This window comes from Tyto alba, unplaced genomic scaffold (genome assembly GCF_018691265.1).
Source record: "Tyto alba isolate M040663 unplaced genomic scaffold, T.alba_DEE_v4.0 Super-Scaffold_10, whole genome shotgun sequence".
NCBI classification, from domain to species: domain Eukaryota; kingdom Metazoa; phylum Chordata; class Aves; order Strigiformes; family Tytonidae; genus Tyto; species Tyto alba.
The window spans coordinates 28,694,451-28,714,545 of NW_024881262.1; the positions used below are offsets into that span (position 1 = coordinate 28,694,451).

At 51.9% G+C, this 20,095-nt stretch overlaps 2 protein-coding genes across 2 annotated transcripts; both read right to left on the reverse strand.

The window, feature by feature from the left end:
- Positions 1–600: 600 nt before the first annotated feature.
- CRYGS (crystallin gamma S) lies at positions 601–9,095 on the reverse strand. Its single transcript, XM_032992602.2, has 3 exons — positions 7,916–9,095; positions 2,930–3,172; positions 601–928 (listed from the first exon to the last, which is right to left on the reverse strand). Exons 1-3 carry the CDS (start codon positions 7,934–7,936, stop codon positions 656–658), a joined length of 537 nt encoding a protein of 178 aa, XP_032848493.2. The 5' UTR covers positions 7,937–9,095; the 3' UTR covers positions 601–655.
- Positions 9,096–9,763: 668 nt separating this feature from the next.
- On the reverse strand, positions 9,764–19,846 carry TBCCD1 (TBCC domain containing 1). Its single transcript, XM_042797616.1, has 7 exons — positions 19,459–19,846; positions 19,223–19,372; positions 17,141–17,507; positions 15,942–16,128; positions 15,299–15,796; positions 10,905–11,068; positions 9,764–10,283 (listed from the first exon to the last, which is right to left on the reverse strand). The coding sequence occupies exons 1-6, from the start codon at positions 19,795–19,797 to the stop codon at positions 10,939–10,941; spliced, it is 1,671 nt and encodes a 556-aa protein (XP_042653550.1). The 5' UTR covers positions 19,798–19,846; the 3' UTR covers positions 9,764–10,283; positions 10,905–10,938.
- Positions 19,847–20,095: the final 249 nt, after the last annotated feature.

The following is a 20,095-nucleotide window of genomic DNA, read 5'->3' on the forward strand; positions in this document are numbered from 1 at the left end:
CTGGCACACTGGGCTGCCAGGGTCCCCAGCATCCCCCATGGAGTTTGCAGCCATAACTCTCCTACCCGCTCCGGGATCCCTGCCTCTCATCTTCACTTCCCCCCCAGTCCCGTTGCCCTGAGCATCGCGGGAGGGACATGCTCCTCCAGCAACAGGGCGACTGGTGCCTTGCTCAGGCTCCCCAAGGTGTGGGGGGGTCACGCTGCCCGTGGCAGGGATGTAAACCTCAGCCCTTTTCCCCAGCCACCGTGCAGCAGTCACACAGCAAGCAGGGGACGCCCCAGGGTCACGACGGACTGAGGCCACCCACAGCTAGCACCAGAAAACGGAGACCCAGGGCGGGGTAAGATGGTCCCACTGCTCCATTGGACTGGCCAAACGCTGGAGCACAAAGCTCCAGCTTCAGGATGGCTTTTCCCTGGAGAGGAACAGCGGGGTGGAGGGGAAGGGATGGGGCCAGCCCGGAAGGAGGAGATGACGGGGAGACGGAGGTAATTGGGGCTGGTGTTTTGCTCAGAGAAGGCTCAGCTTCGCTCTGGCTCCCCCCCAAAGCAGGACAACTCGCACGCAGAGCCCAGGAATAAGCAGGACAGGCTGAGCTGAGTGACTCAGTTGCTTTATTGACGGCCTCCAGCAGCCCAGTCAAGGGTCTGCCTCACTCAGAGATGCTGCGGAAGGACTGGACGGCGGGGCTCGCCGCTCCCCACTCCACGGGTTTGCGGTAATCCCCCTTGGGCAGCACGTACTGCCGGCCCCGGTAGTTGGGATGCTCGTAGAAAACCCAGACGCCCTCCAGCACTCTGCAGGCATGGACCTCGCGCATGTGCCACTCCTCCATGATGGAAGGGCAGTCTTCAGTGGCTTCGAACATCTGCCCGCCAAAATCTCCCTTCTCAAATACCTGGATGTGGCCCCGGCCTCCACTCGGCTGGAAGAAGGGGAGAGAAAATGGCACGAGCGCTGGAGGGGAGCACCGACACGTCCCCAGCGGATGGGAGCAGCGCTGAGGCGTGGTCGGACTCAGACCAGGAACAAACTACTTCCCCCCCCCCCCCCCCCCCCCCCAGCACACCAGGACAGAGCTGAACAGCTCACATCAGCCCCAAAAGCACAGCAGGGAGGCAGCCGGGGTAACTCCGGACCGAGCATCACGTGCAAAGAGGCCGAGCTGGAGCAGAGCACTTCCAGCTCAAAGCCCAGCCCCAGTTTCACAGGGAGGGATGAGGCCACATCAGCAAGCGCTGGGCTCTCTATCCCAGGCAGCCTGCCCATCCCGCTGCTGGCTCGAACCCTTCAGCCACTCCACGGGAGCATCAGGAGGAGAGACAGACACCCCCCACCCCCCCCCCTCCACTCCCTGCTCCTCCGGGCAATGAGGAGTTTAATGAGCTGGTGACCCCAGCTGGGTTGTATTACAGGCGGCCGCGGCGGCGGGTATTTTCCGCTGTGATTTGAAGCGCTGCGTTGCCTGAAGGCACTGCGGCGGTTTTAATCTGCAGCTGCCTGGACACCGTCTTTCCCCCGCCTCCCCGAGCCCGCTCTGGTTGCCAGCCCCAGCCGAGCTCTGCGGGGGGGACTCTGCAGCTTCTCCGGGGTGCTCTGACCCAACGCCGGTGAGCGGTGGGTTCCGTGCCACCTCCCCAGGCACAGGAAGGGAAAGGCCCAGCACCAGGTAGACCCGCAGGATAAGGCCTCTGCATTTCATCCCGATGGAGGAAGCTGTGGTGCTGTTACATCCCCCCCTACGTGTTTTGGCTCCATCTCTTATGCCGGATCAGTGCTCTGAACTGGCTGGAAACACTCCGTGCAAAGGGTTTAGACCCAGCTCAAACCCAGAACAGGCTCGAAGCGGCACTAGACCTCCAGACGTAAAAGCAAAACTTCCTGCTCAGCTGTGAGACCTGCTCCACTCAATGCCAACCCGCAGCTGTGCCACTCAAGCCAGCAATGCACAGGTCCCCACAGAGCCTGCCCCGCTGCTGGCAAAAACACAGCACCAGCACTCAGCGGCTCAACCCCAATCCACACCCCATCCACACTCCCATACCCGCCAGTTTTAAAGGGTGCTTCTCCCCATAGGCTTGCTTCCCAAAGGGATCGTTCCCTCTGTCCCTTTCTACCCCCCAACGGTGCTTCCACAGGGTGCAAACGCTCCTGTCAACCTACATTTATCCCCTCTCCTGCAGGGTGGAAGGGCAGGCGCTGCCAGAGGCTGCAGAAGCATCTCCCCATCATCAGTTAGGAGGGGATGAGCACAGTTCCTGCGCTGCAGCAGGGAGGCACACGTTGCCCTGTGCTCTCCCACTACCAAGAGACACCGGGCTGCTCCAGGCACGCCCAAGGAGGGACTTCAGGCATCCCTCCCACTCCTGGTCACTCCAGGTCTGCTCCTGGGGCTCTTCCCATGCCCAGAGGGGCTCGGTGACACTGAGGTTCAGTTCCCTGTATCAGAAGGGAGCCCTGGCTTGCTAGAGAGGCAAAGAAACTGCCCTTCACTCCGAGTGTCCTGCAAAATCTACATCCCACTGTTACAAGCCTTGTGCCCACCATCACATTTGGATCGGCTGGCAGCACAGCAGGGGGGAAGGAGGCAAACCCCGGAGCAACCTGCCCAGACACTGAATTCCCTAAAGGAACACGCAGATAAAACTATGCTGCTGTTCCTATGGAAACTCGCTATAAAGCACTCAGAAAGATCTGCTTTTTCCCATGGCTGTCAAGAATGGAAGAGTTTACCTTCTCCACTCACCAAACACCTTGCCATTCCTGGAGCAGGACTTCAGGAGCAAACCCCCTATAGCCATTCTCTCCAAGGGAGCTCCTGCAGGTCCCCAGGAAGAGGCGGGGGGGGGCCACCCACAAGCAGGCTGAAACCCTTTAATGCTAGGGGTGTAAATTAAGACATCCCTTGGGAAGAGATCACACTTACTATCTGGATGGCTTTGCAGGAGCCGAGGCGGTCGTTGAGGCCCATCCAGTGGTGGTAGTCAGGATACTCCCCGTGCGTCAGAACGTACATGTTCCCAGAAAAATTGGGCCTCTCATAGGCCACCCAGGTGCCCCCGTCCACACGGATGGAGTTGCAGCGGCTCAGGTAGGTGTGAAAATCAGGACAGTCGCTGTCGCACTCGTAGCAACGGCCTAAGAAATTCTTGTCTTCATAGAAGGTGACCTGAAACACAAGCCGAGGAAGGAAAGCTGGGAGGTTCCTCAACACCCAGTGCATGCACATGTCTGCATCTGTATTCTAGCTGCATTGCAGAGTGAAATACCTGAAAACAGAGCCCTCGAGATGCCAAAAAGTCATCAAGCCCAACCACTGAGCAGGATCAACTGCATCCCAACTAACCCCCGCAGGCAATCCACCAGTCTGGCCCCAACACCTCCAGCTGCCACCGTTGTCTGACCCTTCCCAACACCTAGCTCTGTCCCAATCCAACCCAGAGCTCCCTCGCTGAAGTCCCTGTCCTCTTTGCAGGAAAACACTATTAAAACATTTCCCTCCCACCTTCCCTAGATCACTAGCTACTAAGTTATGGCCAAGGGAGCCACAAGTAGTCAATGGACTGTCCTAAGCAGCATTTCATTTATTTTGGCTTACCGAGTGTTTGCAGTTAGACCTTTACTGATAAGGGAGTGGTGAGGTCTCTTTCCTCCTGGGTCATGTCTTCTAGCCCTGCGATCGTTCTCCTTGTTTCCACTCTAACGGTCCACAGCTTGCTTTCTCAAAAGTCAGTGCCAAAAGCTGGACATCACACAAGCTTTACCAGTGCCAAGAAAAACTAAAGCAGCGCTCCGCGTACAGGGTGGATAGCACAGTTCTTCAGACACGCGAGGATTGCATTTGCAGTTGGCCGATTCTGCTTTGGTTGCTGCAAGTTTGCAATGCGGCTGGCAAGTTTCTGATCCATCACCACCTTTCTTTCCCAAGAGCTGCTCTACAGCCAGGCAGCTGACTGCAAAGCACTTTGCTTAGGGATGCTTTTTCCCCTACCTGATCGCAACCTTTTTTCAAAATGATCTCGAGAGCTGGTGAATAAATCCTGTTCCTCTTGCCTGAGGTATCACCAACCCAGCCAGCCCTGGAGAGGCAATGTGTGCTTTCTTCAAAACGCCCGTCGTGGAAATATTGACAAGCCCTAGACGCAGACCAGTCCTTTGTACAGCCCCATTTTCAGATCCTTCCGGATGACAAAACGGGTTCCCAAATCATCACGTCGATTTTGACTATACCCCTTGCTTGCTTGTGATGCTGTGATGCCAGACCACATCAAAAATTACATTAGTTTGACCTGAACCGGTCTCAGTAGATCACCTGTACCTGTCTCCAATCACCAGTCCATCTTTCACCCTAACAGGGGTTTGGTTACTTGCTCCAGTGTCTTCTACAGCCTTGCATTGCATCAACTGATGGGCGAGCCAGTTAATTCAATGCCGTGCATACTCGAAATATTTCACTTTTTCCCGTCTTCCAGTATGGCATCAGCCCCATACTTGCTGCCGGGTTATTTGGTAGCATCTGAGATTGCCTCAGCTAATTCCCTCAGATGCTCTGGAGAGAATTTTTCTGGCCACAGTGATTTAAACATCTAGCACGCAGTACGCCATAATCCATATTTCCCATGGTTTTTCTACAGCTTGAGTAACAAGATACATGATCACCTTCTGCTCCTAGCTGGTTGTACTTCACCTATGGTGCTTTGGCTACTGGTATCAATCTCACATCACTGCTTTTAAAAATACTGTTCGTTGTCATAGTTTCAACCCAGGAGATAGAGCCAAATCTAGGACAACCCACTTTTTTTTTTTTTTTTTTTTCCCTTCATTCATTTTGTGCTAAAAAATAAGTTAGCCACGGTTTTCCTAGAGCTGATTGGTCGGTGCGTCCCACCTACCTGACCAGATATCTGGGGAGTTAGATTAATCATGCCAGAGGATTTATGCCCTTGGTCTTGTAGCCTTTAGTAGACCTTTATTAGGATAATGTTGTTTCCCTCACATTTTCCTCTGACTTTCAAGAGACTGATCTCCCATTACGAAGCAGTCGGCACATACAAAACAACCTGTCCCCACATCTCTCCCCCCCGAGCAAGCTCTCCCCATCTTCAGGGCAACGGAGAGTTGGGAGATCACTACCATCTTTCCAGCCAGTAAATAAAGGTTGTAAAAGGTGTGCACAAAAAAATCCAACTCCCGTTTTCCCACACAGCTACCATTGGGTAGTTATCCATGCTGGTCAGTCCTTGCCAGCCACAATCCCGCTGTCGTTTTACAGATCCTGCTTCAGGATCTTTGTCCCTAGAGCTACCACCTGAAAAACCTGCTGGAGGCAACACTGAAAGCCCTGCTCGCTGCGGCGTGGCAGCCACTCACCACCAGGAATCCTCTTCTTGAAGCCAGCGGTCGAGGAAGCCACAGCCCCCCTTGCCAGCCCCCTCGGCGGGGATGCTCAGACATCACCCTGCACTGCGGCAGCAGACGAGCTCTCCTTTCCTCAACCTCCCTCCCCAAGCTCTGCAGCCCCTTCCGATCCGCAGTCCCGCTCCTGACCACGCAGTGAGCATCCAGCACGGTCAATACTGAACTCTGCCCAACGTCTGTAAGACCACAGGTCTGGTCTCCGTGCAGGCAGCACCCCGCCCGGGCAGAGGGATGCCTCCTCCTGCCTGACAGCAGGACCATCAGCAGTGGGAAAGGAGTTGGTCTCCATCACCTCTGGTCCTGGCTCCACGTGAGCTGCCTTGATTTTGTGGCTGGCCCCCAGCAGAACCAGCCCCTCTCGCGATGCCTCAGCGCAGCAACTGCGCCCGAAGTTGGTTAAGTTGGCCTTTAATTTTCTAGCAGAAAATCAAAGCTCCTTTTGATGTCCCTTCCCCACCCAGAGCTGAACTTCAGTTGGGCAAAGCTACCTGGTGCTCCTAGGAGGGTATTCTCCCTGCACTTATAAAGCCCTGAAGCCAAAGAAATCCAAGAGCACGCTAAGGGCATGGCCAGTGACCAACCACAAGTGTTGTTCGCTGTTTCGTTCTGAGTTCATTTATAGGGAGACTTAAGGAGAAGGCTCCTGCCCACCCACCCTCTACCACAGCCCTTTGCACACTCTCTCAGTTCATTTTAGACCTTCGCACCCAGTGCTTCTCAGTTTTCCTCCAATGATTCAGGCACAGACCAGACTGATGTTTTTCACCCGCAGGATAGTGACAGGTGAGTTACAGGTTTCAGTCACATCTTACTCCGAGGCAAACCGCCTTCCCTCAGTAAAGCCACGAAGTTTCTCTGCTCACAGCACCAACCCGCTAACCGCTCACTGCCCAAACTTTGCTTCTTGGGTGCTTCCCTGGCAGATAATAAATTTGCCATAGCAAATCTTCCTTAGGGGACTGTAAAACTCTTACTCCCTTGGCCACCTCATAGCAGCTATATTTCTTCCCAACAGCAGCTCTGTTAGAAGGAAACTCAGACAATAACTGTAAAAAAATAACTAGTAGTGCCCACTGCCTTCTAAGAAAGCAGCGTGGGGGCAGTGACCCGTCTCTAGGGCAGACTACTTGCTTCGGTCATGAAAAAAATAGTGCTTGATTCTCTCCTTTGGCCTTTTCTTCTCCCTGGAATGTGCTAGACAAGAGCGTAGCATGGGGCAAAGATGAGATTCGCACTCTTTCACTGATTTAACTCCTCTGGACATTTTGCTGCACCACAGCAGCACGTAATCAACAAATTCCCTGCAGCACGCTCACAGGGGACGGAGCTTTCAGCAGGGGTAAGGGCAGCGCGTATTTAAGTCTCTTTAAGCAGCCAGGAGACTCGAGCATGGATCAGTTACATTTCCCCAGCACCTTCCTTATGCGCCGGTACGTAAAGACTGCACCACTGCAATCTGACAGAAGTCAGAAGGAAGCAGCACACCGTGTTCCGTTTTTAAAGACTGCTCAGAAATAGTCAAATCGCTTTGAGCCAAGATCACCGACAAAAGGTGCGGAGAAGCAGAGACTGAATCCAGATCTTCCATAGCATCGGCCAGTGCCTACAAAACCACTCAACTTCTGAGCCCGCTGCCCTCTCAGGTCTTAGTCTCCATAGGTTAAAAGGAATGCAACCCAAAAGCAAAACTCATACAATGGAAAGATGTGTGTCTGTCCACAGCCTCTTAACAGTTGTTTAACATTTCATAGAAGCTGGCCGCTAGCCCCAAGTTCTCGCGCTCCTTTCCCAGCTGTTTATTCCTGCCCAGTCCCAACCCTGCGACAAGGTCTGGGTGACCAGCCAGCTCAGCTCTGCTGATTCAAGACTGAAGAACACAGCCTTTCGAGCTGGATCCCCACCTCACGCACGGCCTTCTAGCTGGAGTTGAGCTTTCCGATCAACCTCCTCCTCCAGTTTTAAATTCCCCTCTGCCGATTCCACCAAATCACAAGGCCGGTTCGCACCCCCGAGGGAATGCTATTGCCTTTGGTGCTATGGTCATCACTCGGGCATCTTTCTGTCGCAGCGCACCCTTTGCTCCACCGTGGAAGGGGGACTCGGGTTCTCCCGAGGAAGCCTTCCACGAGACTCCGCTCTGCAAACACAACTCGTCACGCTTGCTGTTGGCATAGCAGCCTCCACCGTCAATTTACAAGGCATCAGGTCCTGGTGCAACTTAAAATATCCCCTCACCCGTCACTGTGTTCGACTCCATCCTCTTGCAAAGCCACACTTAAAGGTAACAGCCAAGATCTGGGAAAAGACTAAGGAGGGCTCAGCTCCAGCTTCCCTCCCTTTGCGGTGGGATTTCACGCGTCTCCTCTTGCCGACAGACTGACAGAGGAGAAGGAGGCTGGTAGCAGAACAAAGAGACCAAACTTTATCCCCAACTTACCCCTGATAAATTCTGTACTCCTTGCCGCAGTCACGAATAAGCTGCAAATAAACTTACCTTGGTTCCAGCTCTGGACATTTTCTGTTCCAGCCAAGCTCCCCAGTGCTGGAGGGTCGTCGGAAGCTGTTACAAACAGCCAGGATCTGAGGCACCCTTTTTATAATGGGCTTGTTTTAAACCAGACAGCCGCTTTGTCATGAGAATAGGATCCAAAAATTGAGTCAGTGATTCTGAGGCTATAGCCGATTTCCAGAAAAGCAAGCAGGATTAGGGAATAAAGGAAGGCTTCACCATCCTCCCTTTGTTACCATTTGCTGAGTCAGAACGCCAAAACTCTGCCAAATGCACTCAAAACACGCAGCCCCCTGCCAAGTCCTGGAAGACGGGGGGGGGGCAATCTGGCTGCTCTCTGCCTTTCAAGCGTGTGAAACATCAGCTATAAAAGGCCCACCCCCATTTGTAAGGAAGAAACCCAGTATTTATCAGAGAATGTTCCCGTGCAGCAAAGGATGCCGCTAGGAAACGGTCAACACGTGCTCGGGGCGGACACCACAGGCTTGCAAAGAACAGCCGCTGCACGGAGGCTCTGCTTCCAAAGCTCACGATGGAAACATCTGTGCAGCAAAGAGGCTGCATATCTTTACAGCACCCCCTCAGCTTGAGCTATATTGCTCCAAACGGTGCCTGACATAGAGGCAAAGAAGTATGTCTGGCCACACACCCCCCACAGTGAGTGATTTCACACATCAAATATTAAAGAATGATGCCCAAATTTCTGACCGTATCACTGGTGTCACAAATTTAACTCAAAACTCTTACACCGCTGTCTGAGGTTTGAGCAAAAGTTTTTCTTTTAGCCACACTCTGGCCCACTGAGCAGGGAGGGCGAGGATTGCTGGCTTATGTACACCCAGAGTCCCCGCCAACGCATTATGAAAAAACACCTCTGCAGCTATTCACTGCACCAGCCCAAAGGCTTAGTGAAACAAAGGGAAACGAATTTGGCATGGCAGCCCCTGAAACACACAGAGCCTCTTTCAAATCTGTCAGGACAAGCAGTCTCACAACAGCAGCTCTGCATGCCACCCCATGCACACCGCAGCAGCTCTCCTAAACGCAGTCAGATATGACGGCCTGAGGCAGACATGCCCAGCAGCATCTCATCCTCTTCCCGTTTTAGGGGCCCTGAATCACCCAGTGCTGTTGGTTACAGCTCTCACTGCTAGAAAGCCGTGAGGCCAATTGGATTTATTTATTTTTTTTATTCAAATGCTGTCTTATGAAGATCAGAGTTCAACCACGATCCGAGTCCTATCAAAAGGCAACCCAGTAGGTTCACTAGGACATCCCAAAGCTCCACCGTGGTCACTGTGCACATCCCTCTTTTAAAAGTTGGTTAAATGTAAAAAACTCACCTTGCATTGCGTCACCTGCTTCCCTAGGAGCCAAGAGAGACCTTCAGGAAAATTCTAGCACCACAACAGCCGTGTACAGCAGAGCACTGAATGCCCCTGCCTTCCTCTCGCTCTCAGGTTGGATAGCTCTTCAGAAAGCACATGGAGCTGCTGCTCTCTCAGTCATCCATACAATTCCTTTGTCTATTTTGTCCAGCTTGTTTAGGTGCTCAGCTGCGAGCACATCTTCCCAGGACAGGTTCCACTAGCACATGAGAATGGTACTCGTTCAAGCTGATACTCTTTACAAGAAATATTAAAGGTGGGAAACAGAGTTTGGATCAAAATGCTGTGCTAGAGCAGCCTTCAAAACCTTCCAAATCCATGGCTGTTAATAAATTAGGACTTTTCTCTCAGTTGATCAGTTCACATATCATTAAGCAGTAAAGAGGTGTCCCCGTAACACCCACTGGACAAGTAAAACCCTTTCCCCAGGACGCGTGTGGCAGGCTTATCTGAGAACTGTGTTTTATTGACATTTGTCAAAACAACGCAAACGTGTAAGAAAGTTAATTCCATAAAAATCACATTGCTTAAGTGCCATCTTCATATAAAAAAAACTCCAATTAATTTCATTCATTAAAAAAAAAAAAAATCAAACATTTCTTTTTCACATTTGTAAAAACAGTGCAGCTGGCTCATCCCATAAGGACGCTCCGCACCAGGAAGGGGCTCCTTTGCTGGGTACTTGCACACCACGGACGCTACCCGTGACGACAGCCTCCCCACTAAAGGGTCTGCAACAAGGCATACTTCATCATCCTCTAGTGACATGCACCTTCTCAGTTACCAGTGGAATAGTTACAGCACGTTCCTGGGAAAGCCGCAGCGATTAGGATTCCTAAACCAGACAGACAGTCCAATCCACACCGAGGCTGGGTGTCAGATCCCCGTCGAGTGTGTTCAGTCAGGGTGGCTGCAGAGTCTTAATGAGAACTGTTTTCAGTGTATCGTTGCCTGTTCCCAGAACTCTGTAACGAAATCAGAGGAGCAAATTTTACTCTCAACATTAGCAAAGAAAAAGCAACTCATAGACTAAAGAAAAGGAGGGAAAAAAAAAAAAAAAACAAAAAAAAAAACCCCAACTTTATAATGGTTTGAAACATGCAATAGCAGAAAAGTATCATAAGGGCTTGTCTCTGGCTCCTAAACCACTTTACTTGGGCAAAGAAAGACACTACAAAGCAAGAATTATTTGAAGCCTCACTTAATTCTCTTAAGCAAGAGGTGAGACAGGTAAATACAGTCATTAATACACACAGCCTCTCTGAAAGAGCAGTTATTAAAATAAGTTTTTACATCAGATTATGCACAATATGCCTATCTGCCTTTACAGATGCACACAGATGTCCCCAACAAATCAAAGAGAACGCCTGCAGAGAACAAAGGAGGTGCTGAGTACACTGGGAACAGATTCAAATTGAAAGCAGGTTTTGTCTGCAAAGTAAGAACTAAAACCAAATGCAAGGCTCTCGGGAGAACATCCACTGAACAGCCTCCTACTTCTTCCCCCTCTGCGTAGGCTGTGCACACAAACATGGGACAATTCTTCTAGATAGAGAAGAATCAAGAGAAACAGGTCCTCTACTCACCCTTCCTTTCCCTTTGCTGTACAGGAACACGATGCTATCCTGCTGCCTGCTTGGAGCCTACTGCAGGAGGAACAAGGCTATCCAGCTGCTGACGGTTCCCTGTCTGAACCAGCCATTCATAGAATTTGTTTTCTACCAGTATCTGGAACTGCTTCCTCTGATCCCTGAAACCACAAGAAGACCAGCAGGGAAGTAGGTAAAGGTCACATTTATTTCTAGTATTATCATAGAATCACAGATGGGTTTGGGTCAGAAGGGTCCTTTAAAGATTACTTAGCCCCAACCCCCCTGCCCCGGGCAGGGCCCCCTTCCCCCAGCCCAGGGGGCTCCCAGCCTCGTCCAACCTGGCCTTGAACCCTTCCAGGGAGGGGGCAGCCACAGCTGCCCTGGGCACCCTGGGCCAGCGCCTCCCCCCCCGCACAGGGAAGGATTTCTGCCTTAAATCTCGTCTAAATCTCCCCTCTTACAATTTAAAACCGTCCCCCCTCATCCTACCCCCACCCCTTGACCCAGAGTCCCTCCCCACCTCTCCTGTCCCCCCTTTAAGCCCTGGGAGGCCACTCTCAGGGTCCCCCCGGAGCCTTCTCTTCTCCAGGATGAACCCCCCCAACTCTCTCAGCCCGGCCCCCCAGGGGAGCTGCTCCAGCCCCCCCAGCATCTCCGTGGCCTCCTCTGGCCCCGCTCGAGCAGCTCCGGGTCCTTCTGCTGTTGGGGGCCCCCGAGCTGGCCCCAGCACTGCAGGGGGGTCTCCCCAGAGCGGAGCAGAGGGGGAGAATCCCCTCCCTGGCCCTGCTGCCCCCCCTGCTCTGCCTGCAGCCCAGGGCACGGGTGGGTTCTGGGCTGCCAGCGCACGGGGCTGCCTCACGGGCAGTTTTCCCCCCAGCAACCCCCCCAGCCCCTCTCCTTGGGGCTGCTCTCCAGCCACTCCTCGCCCAGCCTGGGTTTGTGCTGGGGATTGCCCCGACCCACGGGCAGGACCTTGCCCTTGGCCTTGTTGAACTCCATGAGGTTTGCCCGGGCCCCCCTCTCCAGCCTGCCCAGGTCCCTCGGGATGCCACCCCTGCCCTCAGCGTGTCCCCCACCACACAGCTCAGTGTCATTGGTGAATTTGCTGAGGGTGCATCGATGCCACTGTCCATGTCACCAAAAAAGATGTTAAACAGCGGCTGGCCCCAACACCGACCCCTAAGGAACTGCTCTCCACTTGGCCATCCAACAGCTGACCACAACTCTTTGAGTGCAACCAGCCAATTCCTTATCCACCGAGTGCTCCATCTGTCAAATCCCTGTCTCTCCGATTTAGAGACAAGGATGTTGTGCGGGTCAGTGTCAAAAGCTTTTCACAAATCCAGGTAGATGACATCAGTTGCTCATATACTTCTAACCTCACCTCCACTACCAAAACAAGCTTCTATATATATCAGCTAAGAGCTGGGCTTGGTTCCTGAACTGTCTGTATCAGGGAGAGAAGGTTTTTACCAAGTGAGTGTGACAATAATAAACTCCAAAGGGAGAACTTGTTGGAGTTAACTAGCACAGTAACTCTGCTCCACAGGGCTGCCTCCACTTTGCACTTAGAGCACAGATTAAAAACAGTCTGAAAAGGGAGAAAAAGAAGATTAGTAACTAGGGTTGAAGCACTAAACACACAAAATGCTGTTCTGACAGCATCTGAGAGAGGATGGAAATCAGGCAAAAAATGCACCAACGCTCGTCAAATAATTCCCATTACTGCCAAATAATTTTTGGGGTGTTTTTGCTAAGACCAGCAATAACAGGGTATACCACTTAGCTCAGGCACTCTGTCTGGCACCAGTCAGATGCCCAAGAACAGCACAGGCTCACAGCAGTATTTCTCCAGAATAGCATCCCAGCCACCTGGGATCAGCTCAGCTCCGGAATTTCTTAAACCAGAGGCGGCAGGGGTATTGAGTAGCTCTTGCTGGGCTTTTTTTTTTCCTGTGAGCTTACACAATTCCTTTCTGAACCCACGTTCAACCCATGAACATCTTCAGTGTCCTGTGGAGATTTTACGTGGTTTTGCTTTGAACCCATTCCTAATCTGATGTGCTGATCCCATCCTGTACTGGGAAAAGCAGCAAACCAGCCCTATTCATTTTTGTACCACTCAGCTTCACAGAGGCTCGGGGTACCCAGACCCTTTTTTCAAGCTAAAGGCTCTTCTTTGTACTATCACTTCCATTTGAGACATTGCCCAAAAAGCAGGGTTCTAGGACAGAAACTAACCTAAATTCCTCCCCGGTGAATGTGAACACAAAGGCAGTCACTTCTTTCTTCCCTTATAGTTTTATCTTCTCCAAGTGCTTTTCATATACCTTGATCTGCTCCTGACCCTGAAAGACTTTCTGTCTGATATGCTCGGAAAATGAATAAACAGGATTTTATGCTTTTGCGAGTTGTTCCTCAAGCTGTCTTATTGGTCCTGTCTTACGGGGGTTTTACTTTCAGTCTGGCAGGATTTACATTCTTTTTTTGCCCCACTTTCCTCATTCAGACAACTTCAACTTCTTGAAAGATGTCTTCTTATTTCTAACATTCTCTTTCACCTCCCCGTTCAAGCATGGCAACTGTTTTCTTTCTACAAAGCTGATATCCTGTTTGCTCTAAGCTTCCTAGTTGTCTCCCTGTCCGCAAGATACGGAGACATTTTACAGTGTCAACTACCCAGTTGTTTTTCAGCAAGCTTCTAAACTTGGCACAGTTTTCCCCCTTTTAAGAAATAAGCCACTCCACTAGTGAGCTCTTGCCTCCCGTGACTGCCGCAGAGGATTTTAGTTAAATCTAAGCACATCATCTGTATTACCTCACATTTCTTTAACAGTAAGATTTTGACAGGCCAAACACCTTCACAAAACCCTGGCGTGAGAAGGAACAGCCCTGGGAAGACAGTGGCTGGAGGGGGAAGCACCTTAGATGAGATTCACAGACACAGCGGATGACTAACACAAGGGCCGAAGTTATAACTTTCCTCTCTGCTGCCCTTGAAGACTCAAGCCTGAGAGTTTTGAACATTTTTACACTGTCATTACTACTGGGTCGCTACTGCTCAGTCACCCTCCACCTGCAGCAAAATCCTGCCCCAGAATCCTTTCTCTCTCTCCCTGTCTAGAGCTCTTTCAAACTGCAGGCTCCTCCACGCTCGGCACAGAGGCACCTGGATTGCAGAAAGGTACAAGAGAAGTGGAGGGAGCTCCTCCAAAACATCAAATGATCAAATGGACTAGAACTCCTCAGCCTGGTATGATGGCAAGTGTTGACAGTTGGGCCCAAGGGGAGGTTTTCATACTCTGTGTTCCCCACAGGATAAAGCCCTCCAAGATCACTGCTTATCAGCACCCAGTTACACGCCTGTTACAAGTCATCGACTGACCGCAGAACAGAAAGAAAATCTATACAGCTTAAGTACAGCTTAGGGAACAAAACTTGTTTTCATCTCTTCAAGTCTTTACAGTTGAGTATCTGGGTTTCTATCCCCACTCTGTATTTGCAAAGGAAGCCGCGTCCTTCGGGTTGCTGCATCAAAACAGTTCACAAAAAGACAAAACCAGCTAAACTGAAGTCAGCAGTGATTTGTACCCTTGCCCGATCTGGCTGGCTGCAGAAGCAAGCACGCTGGCAAAGGAAGCGAGCTGAACGTCTTCAGAATCCCACAACATCCCTGTTTGCTGAGAAGGCAAACAGACACGCATCAGTACATGAGATGAGCTAGGCCAGGCCTAGCTGGCACAGTAAAAGCTGGGTGGAGGATCTGATGCGATCGGATAGAGAGGACTTTAAAAGCTACTGTCCACAAGGTGATCTACAGTATTGGCCCACATGCACATTCTTAGCTCACCTCAACAACAGATGGGACAGTGATTTAAAGCTTCAATCTCTATATAAAGGTTGGGCTAAGAGTGACCACCAATCAACTGCAGGCCAGTAATTAGTTGAGCTGTACAGGGTACACCCCCAGACCTCACCCACAGCAGCACACGACACTGGAAGCAAAACAGAGACAGCAGAGAGACAGCACCCAGCATGAGGTAAGTTGGAAACTCTTACTGCCGGGGTGGATCCCTCACCTCAGCCCTCAACAGTATCTAGGCATGCTTTTCCCTGAGTCTCACAAGCTAGGAAAATGCCATCGTGACAAAGTACCTCTTTCAGAGTCACAACTGTGAGCATTATTTTCCCATCAGAGGAATTACTAAAGAGCAGGATCCCAAGATGGCTAATTACTCATGCTCTAGAAATGGCATGCAAGATGTGGCTCACGCAAATCAACCCATTATTAAAGCACTTCTGTTGAACCACATCAAATGAATCTTGTGTTGGTGTCCGAGCCGAGCTGCGACGCAGCTCACATGCTCCTGTTCGGATGCAGCACTCACTTGGTCAGGCCTGCCTCCTTCACAGTTTTCTGCCAGATCTGTACCTTCCGCTCTCGCTGACTCAGCGCCTTCTGATACGCGTGGGGAAGCCCACCCGGCGTCTCCGTGGTGTCTCCTTCCATCTCAAAAGGAATGACGAAGGTGTAGAAGTCCGAGGGCGGCAGGAGGCGGAAGACACTCGTGTCACTGCTCTCCTTGCACACCAGCATGGGACTGTCCCAGTAGTTTGGCAGAGTGGCCAAGCCCACCTGAGCCATGTGGTCTTCAAGCATCGGATAATGGGTGTGGAAAGGGGCAAAGCTGATTGCTTCGTTCCCCGAGAGGATGAGAGGCTGGGTAGGTGTGAGAGTGTAAAAAGTACAACCAGCAGTGGAAGAAAGGGACAAGCAATGGCAAACCACAATAACCTTGATGTTGTCACAGCTGTGGACGTGAACAGAGGCCTGTACAGGGCCAAGGACAAAAGTGCTATTCCGGCACTTCTCAATGGTCACAGATCTGCAAAAGAACAAGAGAGCGAGGGCACGTGAGCAGGAAAGAGCAAAAGCAAGACTTTTTCACTGCTTAGTCCATCTGAGAAGAATTGGGCATTTGAACAAACCTGCCAAAAAGACAGCTGTGTCCCAGGAGAACAAAAACTCACCGGAGAGGAGAGAGGAGATAAATGAAGGACTCGTTGCAGCGATGAATTCTTACATGAGCCCCCACCAGGGTGTCCGAGCTCTTGGCCAGCGTCTGCTTGTACACCTGGCTCATTATCACCATGGGGAACACCTCAGGCACCACACGAGTATTGCAGGCAATCTTTGCTCTCCTGGTTGTTCCTTCAACTGCAAAATAAAGTTCACCGATGCACTTAAAATTGAAAAAAACAAAAAAACAAAACAACCCCCCCCCAAAAAGCACAAAAAGGCTATACGGGATTCCTACAGAGACACAGACATGATGGTTTGCTGTCCACATCACGCAGCAATCCCTCAAGAAAATAACCAGCCCAAAACTTCAAGGGTGGTACCATCAGGCTGCATCACTTCATGCACCAGCCATACCTTCCGCCCATGCCCACTAGGCAGGTCAGCAGTACGTAGCAGTCAGGAGCTCCAAAGTTGGGGCACACTGCAAGATCACAAACACTTCAAAATTATTCAAAGGCAGCCAAAGCCTTCCACAAGCTACAGACAGCTCTGACCTAGGCATCTCCATTTCCAGAAGTCTGTTTCCAAACACAAGACTTAGCTTGGCAGGAAGGTCCTTAGAGCAAATTTTATGTTGAAAGCAGGAACTGTATGGTTTAAGACAGTAAAATGCTCCCTCTACAGTACAATCCTTGAGCAACCTCACTGTCCCACTTAATGCGCTGCCACTCTTACGACTGTGCAGTCAGAGAAACAAAACACTGATCTGAATTTTTTTCTCCTAAGGTGGAATGGTCCTTGGCTCCACTGCCAAGTCCCTGCAGGAGGGAAGCTGTGATTCAAGACAAGGAAACTGAGACCAGTTTTCAGCTTTGCCACAAACCCATTACATTATCTATTCTCTGTGCCCAGCTGTACTTGACTAATGAGGCTAGTAATACTGACCTCACTCAGAGGGGCCTTTGACAGTAAAGTCATTAATGTTTGCTCACAAAAGTGATACAAGGACTGGAAAAACACACACAGATGTCACACGCAGCACCCTCTAGTCACTCAGACTCACCTCTAAGCTGTCACCTTCCCCATCTCCACTGACAGTAGAAGGAAAAGGAAACAAGCCGCCCCCACCACTGCCAGATCCCTGGTCAGCAGGAAGAGCTGAGACTGGAAAGTGATTTCTGAAAATAAAGACAAGGCCTATAGCTACCTTGCTGCGCCCACGCGAGTTTCTTCCCAGACTTGAGGCAGGCAGTCATTCCAAAAGGGTTTGTTGTCAGGCAAGACCGCAGCCAGCTCTCTAGCTTTGTGAAAGAGAAGGCTCTGGAGGCCTTTGAGTAGCCATTCTGCCCATGACAGGGCTGCCAGAGGGCAAGCTCGTGCAGAGGGTGGACCGTCCTGGAGTTGTTCACGGTCCCTTCAATAAGAAAGCTGAGGGCACAGATGGCTTCGTAGGACACCAGGCTACTGCGGGTAGAATGGGAGGAGGCAGCGAGCTGCTCCGGCTCCAGCAGCAGCTCCAGCATATCCGAGAGGTGGCTCTGCACAAAGGCGCGGTGGTCCTGATCGTTCCAGTTCTTGGCAGGTAGAAAAACACACAAGAAGGAGGTGAGTTCTCACAGAGCTGGCAAGCTCCACTAACACTGTACATTGCATCCTTGCTTACGCTCATTCTAGAACAGGGAAAGCAAGTCAAATGTGGTGATCTCTCCTGCTCACTGCTTCTGCTGCTCTGCTCTTCCAAAACAGAGAAAGCAACCTCCCCCCAAAAAGACAAAAAAAAAAAAAAAAAAAAAAAATTATTCTAACTCCAGGTACCAAATATTTCACTCTAGAAAGCAGAAACAGACTCTCCTACAGTCCTTCCCACACAAATTCAGCCAGCTGCTGCTGGTAACTGAAGGTAGGAAGCAAATCAATAACTGACAGTCAAGGTCTTGCAACTGCTCTATTGGAAAATCGCTGCATCTGTTCCAGACCTTCAGCTCTGATTTAGTGCCGCCTTCTGAGGCGCTGCGGGGAAAAAAGCAGAGGGTCATTTCTTCACAGCGAGCGAACCAATAAACCAAACAACCTCTGAAAGAATCATTAGTTCAAATTCTAAAGGGCTCCAGAGCCCCAAAAAAGCAGAAGACTAGAATTATGGCAGACCTTGATCAAGACAAGCTTTGCTGGCCTGGGAACTGCAGAACAAGCAACACACGGCTATGATTACCTGTTGTCCTCACCATCCCTGAGGGCTGTGGCCAAAAGGGCTTAAAAAGCAGCTGCGAGCATCTTGTCCAGCAGCTGGAGGTCCCTGCACAGCCACAGAGACCCTCTCGCACCAGTCAAGACTCGCTACACCATTTCAAAAGAGGGCACGGTTTACCTCAGGCGTTGCTGAAACTGGGGGAATCTCACCCAATCACACATAGAACAGTCACACCAGTGGAGACAGCCCCAAGCCCCTTGGGACCAAAATCCCTGGGAGGATTTCAGTGGCAACCAAGATGCACCTCCTTCCTGCCCAGAGTTTTGTGTAATGCATATAATTAAAACAAAACATCGGCTTTTAGATAATACTGGATGCTCCACAGTCACCCACCTCACAGCCCTGGGAAAGAGAAGGCTCTGGAGACCTGTGTCAGTTCCTCTCTCTTTTTTCATTTGTTCAATCTTTCAGTATAAAGTTACCCAGTTCCTATTTTTATCAGTTCAGCTCATCCCAAGCAACATTTCGCTAGCCCACGGAGCTCACAGCATCCCAGGCATGCCAGAAACCCACTGAGGTTTGCAGCTGGCCTTTACGGTGGTGTTGCCAATCTGTCATTCACTCTCAAGCACAGAGCTGCCCACAGGCTGCACCCAAGACTTCCAACTCACTTCTTTTAAAATACTTGATAGTATTTTATTGATCTACAGCTGACCAGCCAGCTCTCTGCTCAGAGATGTAACTTCATGCTAGGGAACATCCTGGGATCCCAATACTTTAGAGTGGGTCAAGGGAAAACAGCCTCAACCTAAGAAAAGCTTCTTGTTTAACTAACAGGAGAAGCAAAGAGGCAGCTGCTTCTTAAAAGAACTGCTAAGACTCTGAGAGAACTTTTGCAGTTGGTCTCAGACTCTCAGAAATTCCCGTGGAGAACTTTTGCTGGCAAAACTGCAAAGAACACACCCGCTTCACTTCATTATTGCCCATTTGCTTGGTCTTTACTCCAGGCAGGATCACGCTGTGCCAGGGATGAAGCGGCCAGTTCTCAAGGCAGTTTCCCACCCAGCCCCACGAGGCGAATCCCACAGCCACAAATACCTTATTTTCACCGGCAGATTTTCCAGTCAGGCCGGGGGACTTGGTCCGGGGGCTGGGCCATTCCTCCCCGATCAGAGACCTGCGCAGGGAAACCTTGTTCACCTGTTGGACGTACAGGAACAGCAGGAACTGCAGAGTGTCTACCGACAGCTGGCCGAGAGGGGAGAAAAAGAGGCGTTAGGGTGGGCTCCCCCCGCCCCTCCCCACGCCCGCCCGGCTCGGGACGCAGCTCCTGCCTTGCTCCGCTCCTGCTCCAGCTCGTCGGCGCTGGCGCAGGCCGCCTCGGCCTCGGCCCACTCGAGGCGGCGCGGCGGGTCCCGCCGGAGGAGGCTGTGGAAGAGCTCGAAGTAAAGCCAGGCCAGGCCGCGGCCCAGCTGCAGCTTCCCGCAAGCGATGTGCCGCCACCGGGGCCACTGCAGCCGCGGGAAGCAGCCCTCGGCCGCCCGCGCCCGGGCATACGCCGCCACCTTCCGCAAGTAGTAGGGGGAGAGGCGGGCGGGCGGCGGGGCGGGCAGGGCCCCCACCAGGAACGGCTCCGTCTTGGCCCACAGCCGCACCGGGCCCGCCGCCGCCATGGCGACCGCCGCCCGCTTCCGGGAACCGCCGAGGCGCCGCGCAGAGCGGCACCCGCGCCGACCAACGAGAGGGCCCTTCTCTCACAGCCGGGAGGACTCCGCCTCAGGAGCCGGAGCCGGCTTGCGATTGGCCGCTTTCCCCGGGCGCGGCGGTAGGGGCGGGGCTGCGCCGAGCCGTGATTGGCCCGGTGGGCTCAGGGCGCCGACGCCCTGGCAGGCGATTGGCCCCGCGCCGCCGAGCCGGCGGGTGAAGTGTGCGCAGCCGATAGGCTGGGCGCGCCGCCGCGCTGCGCTGCCA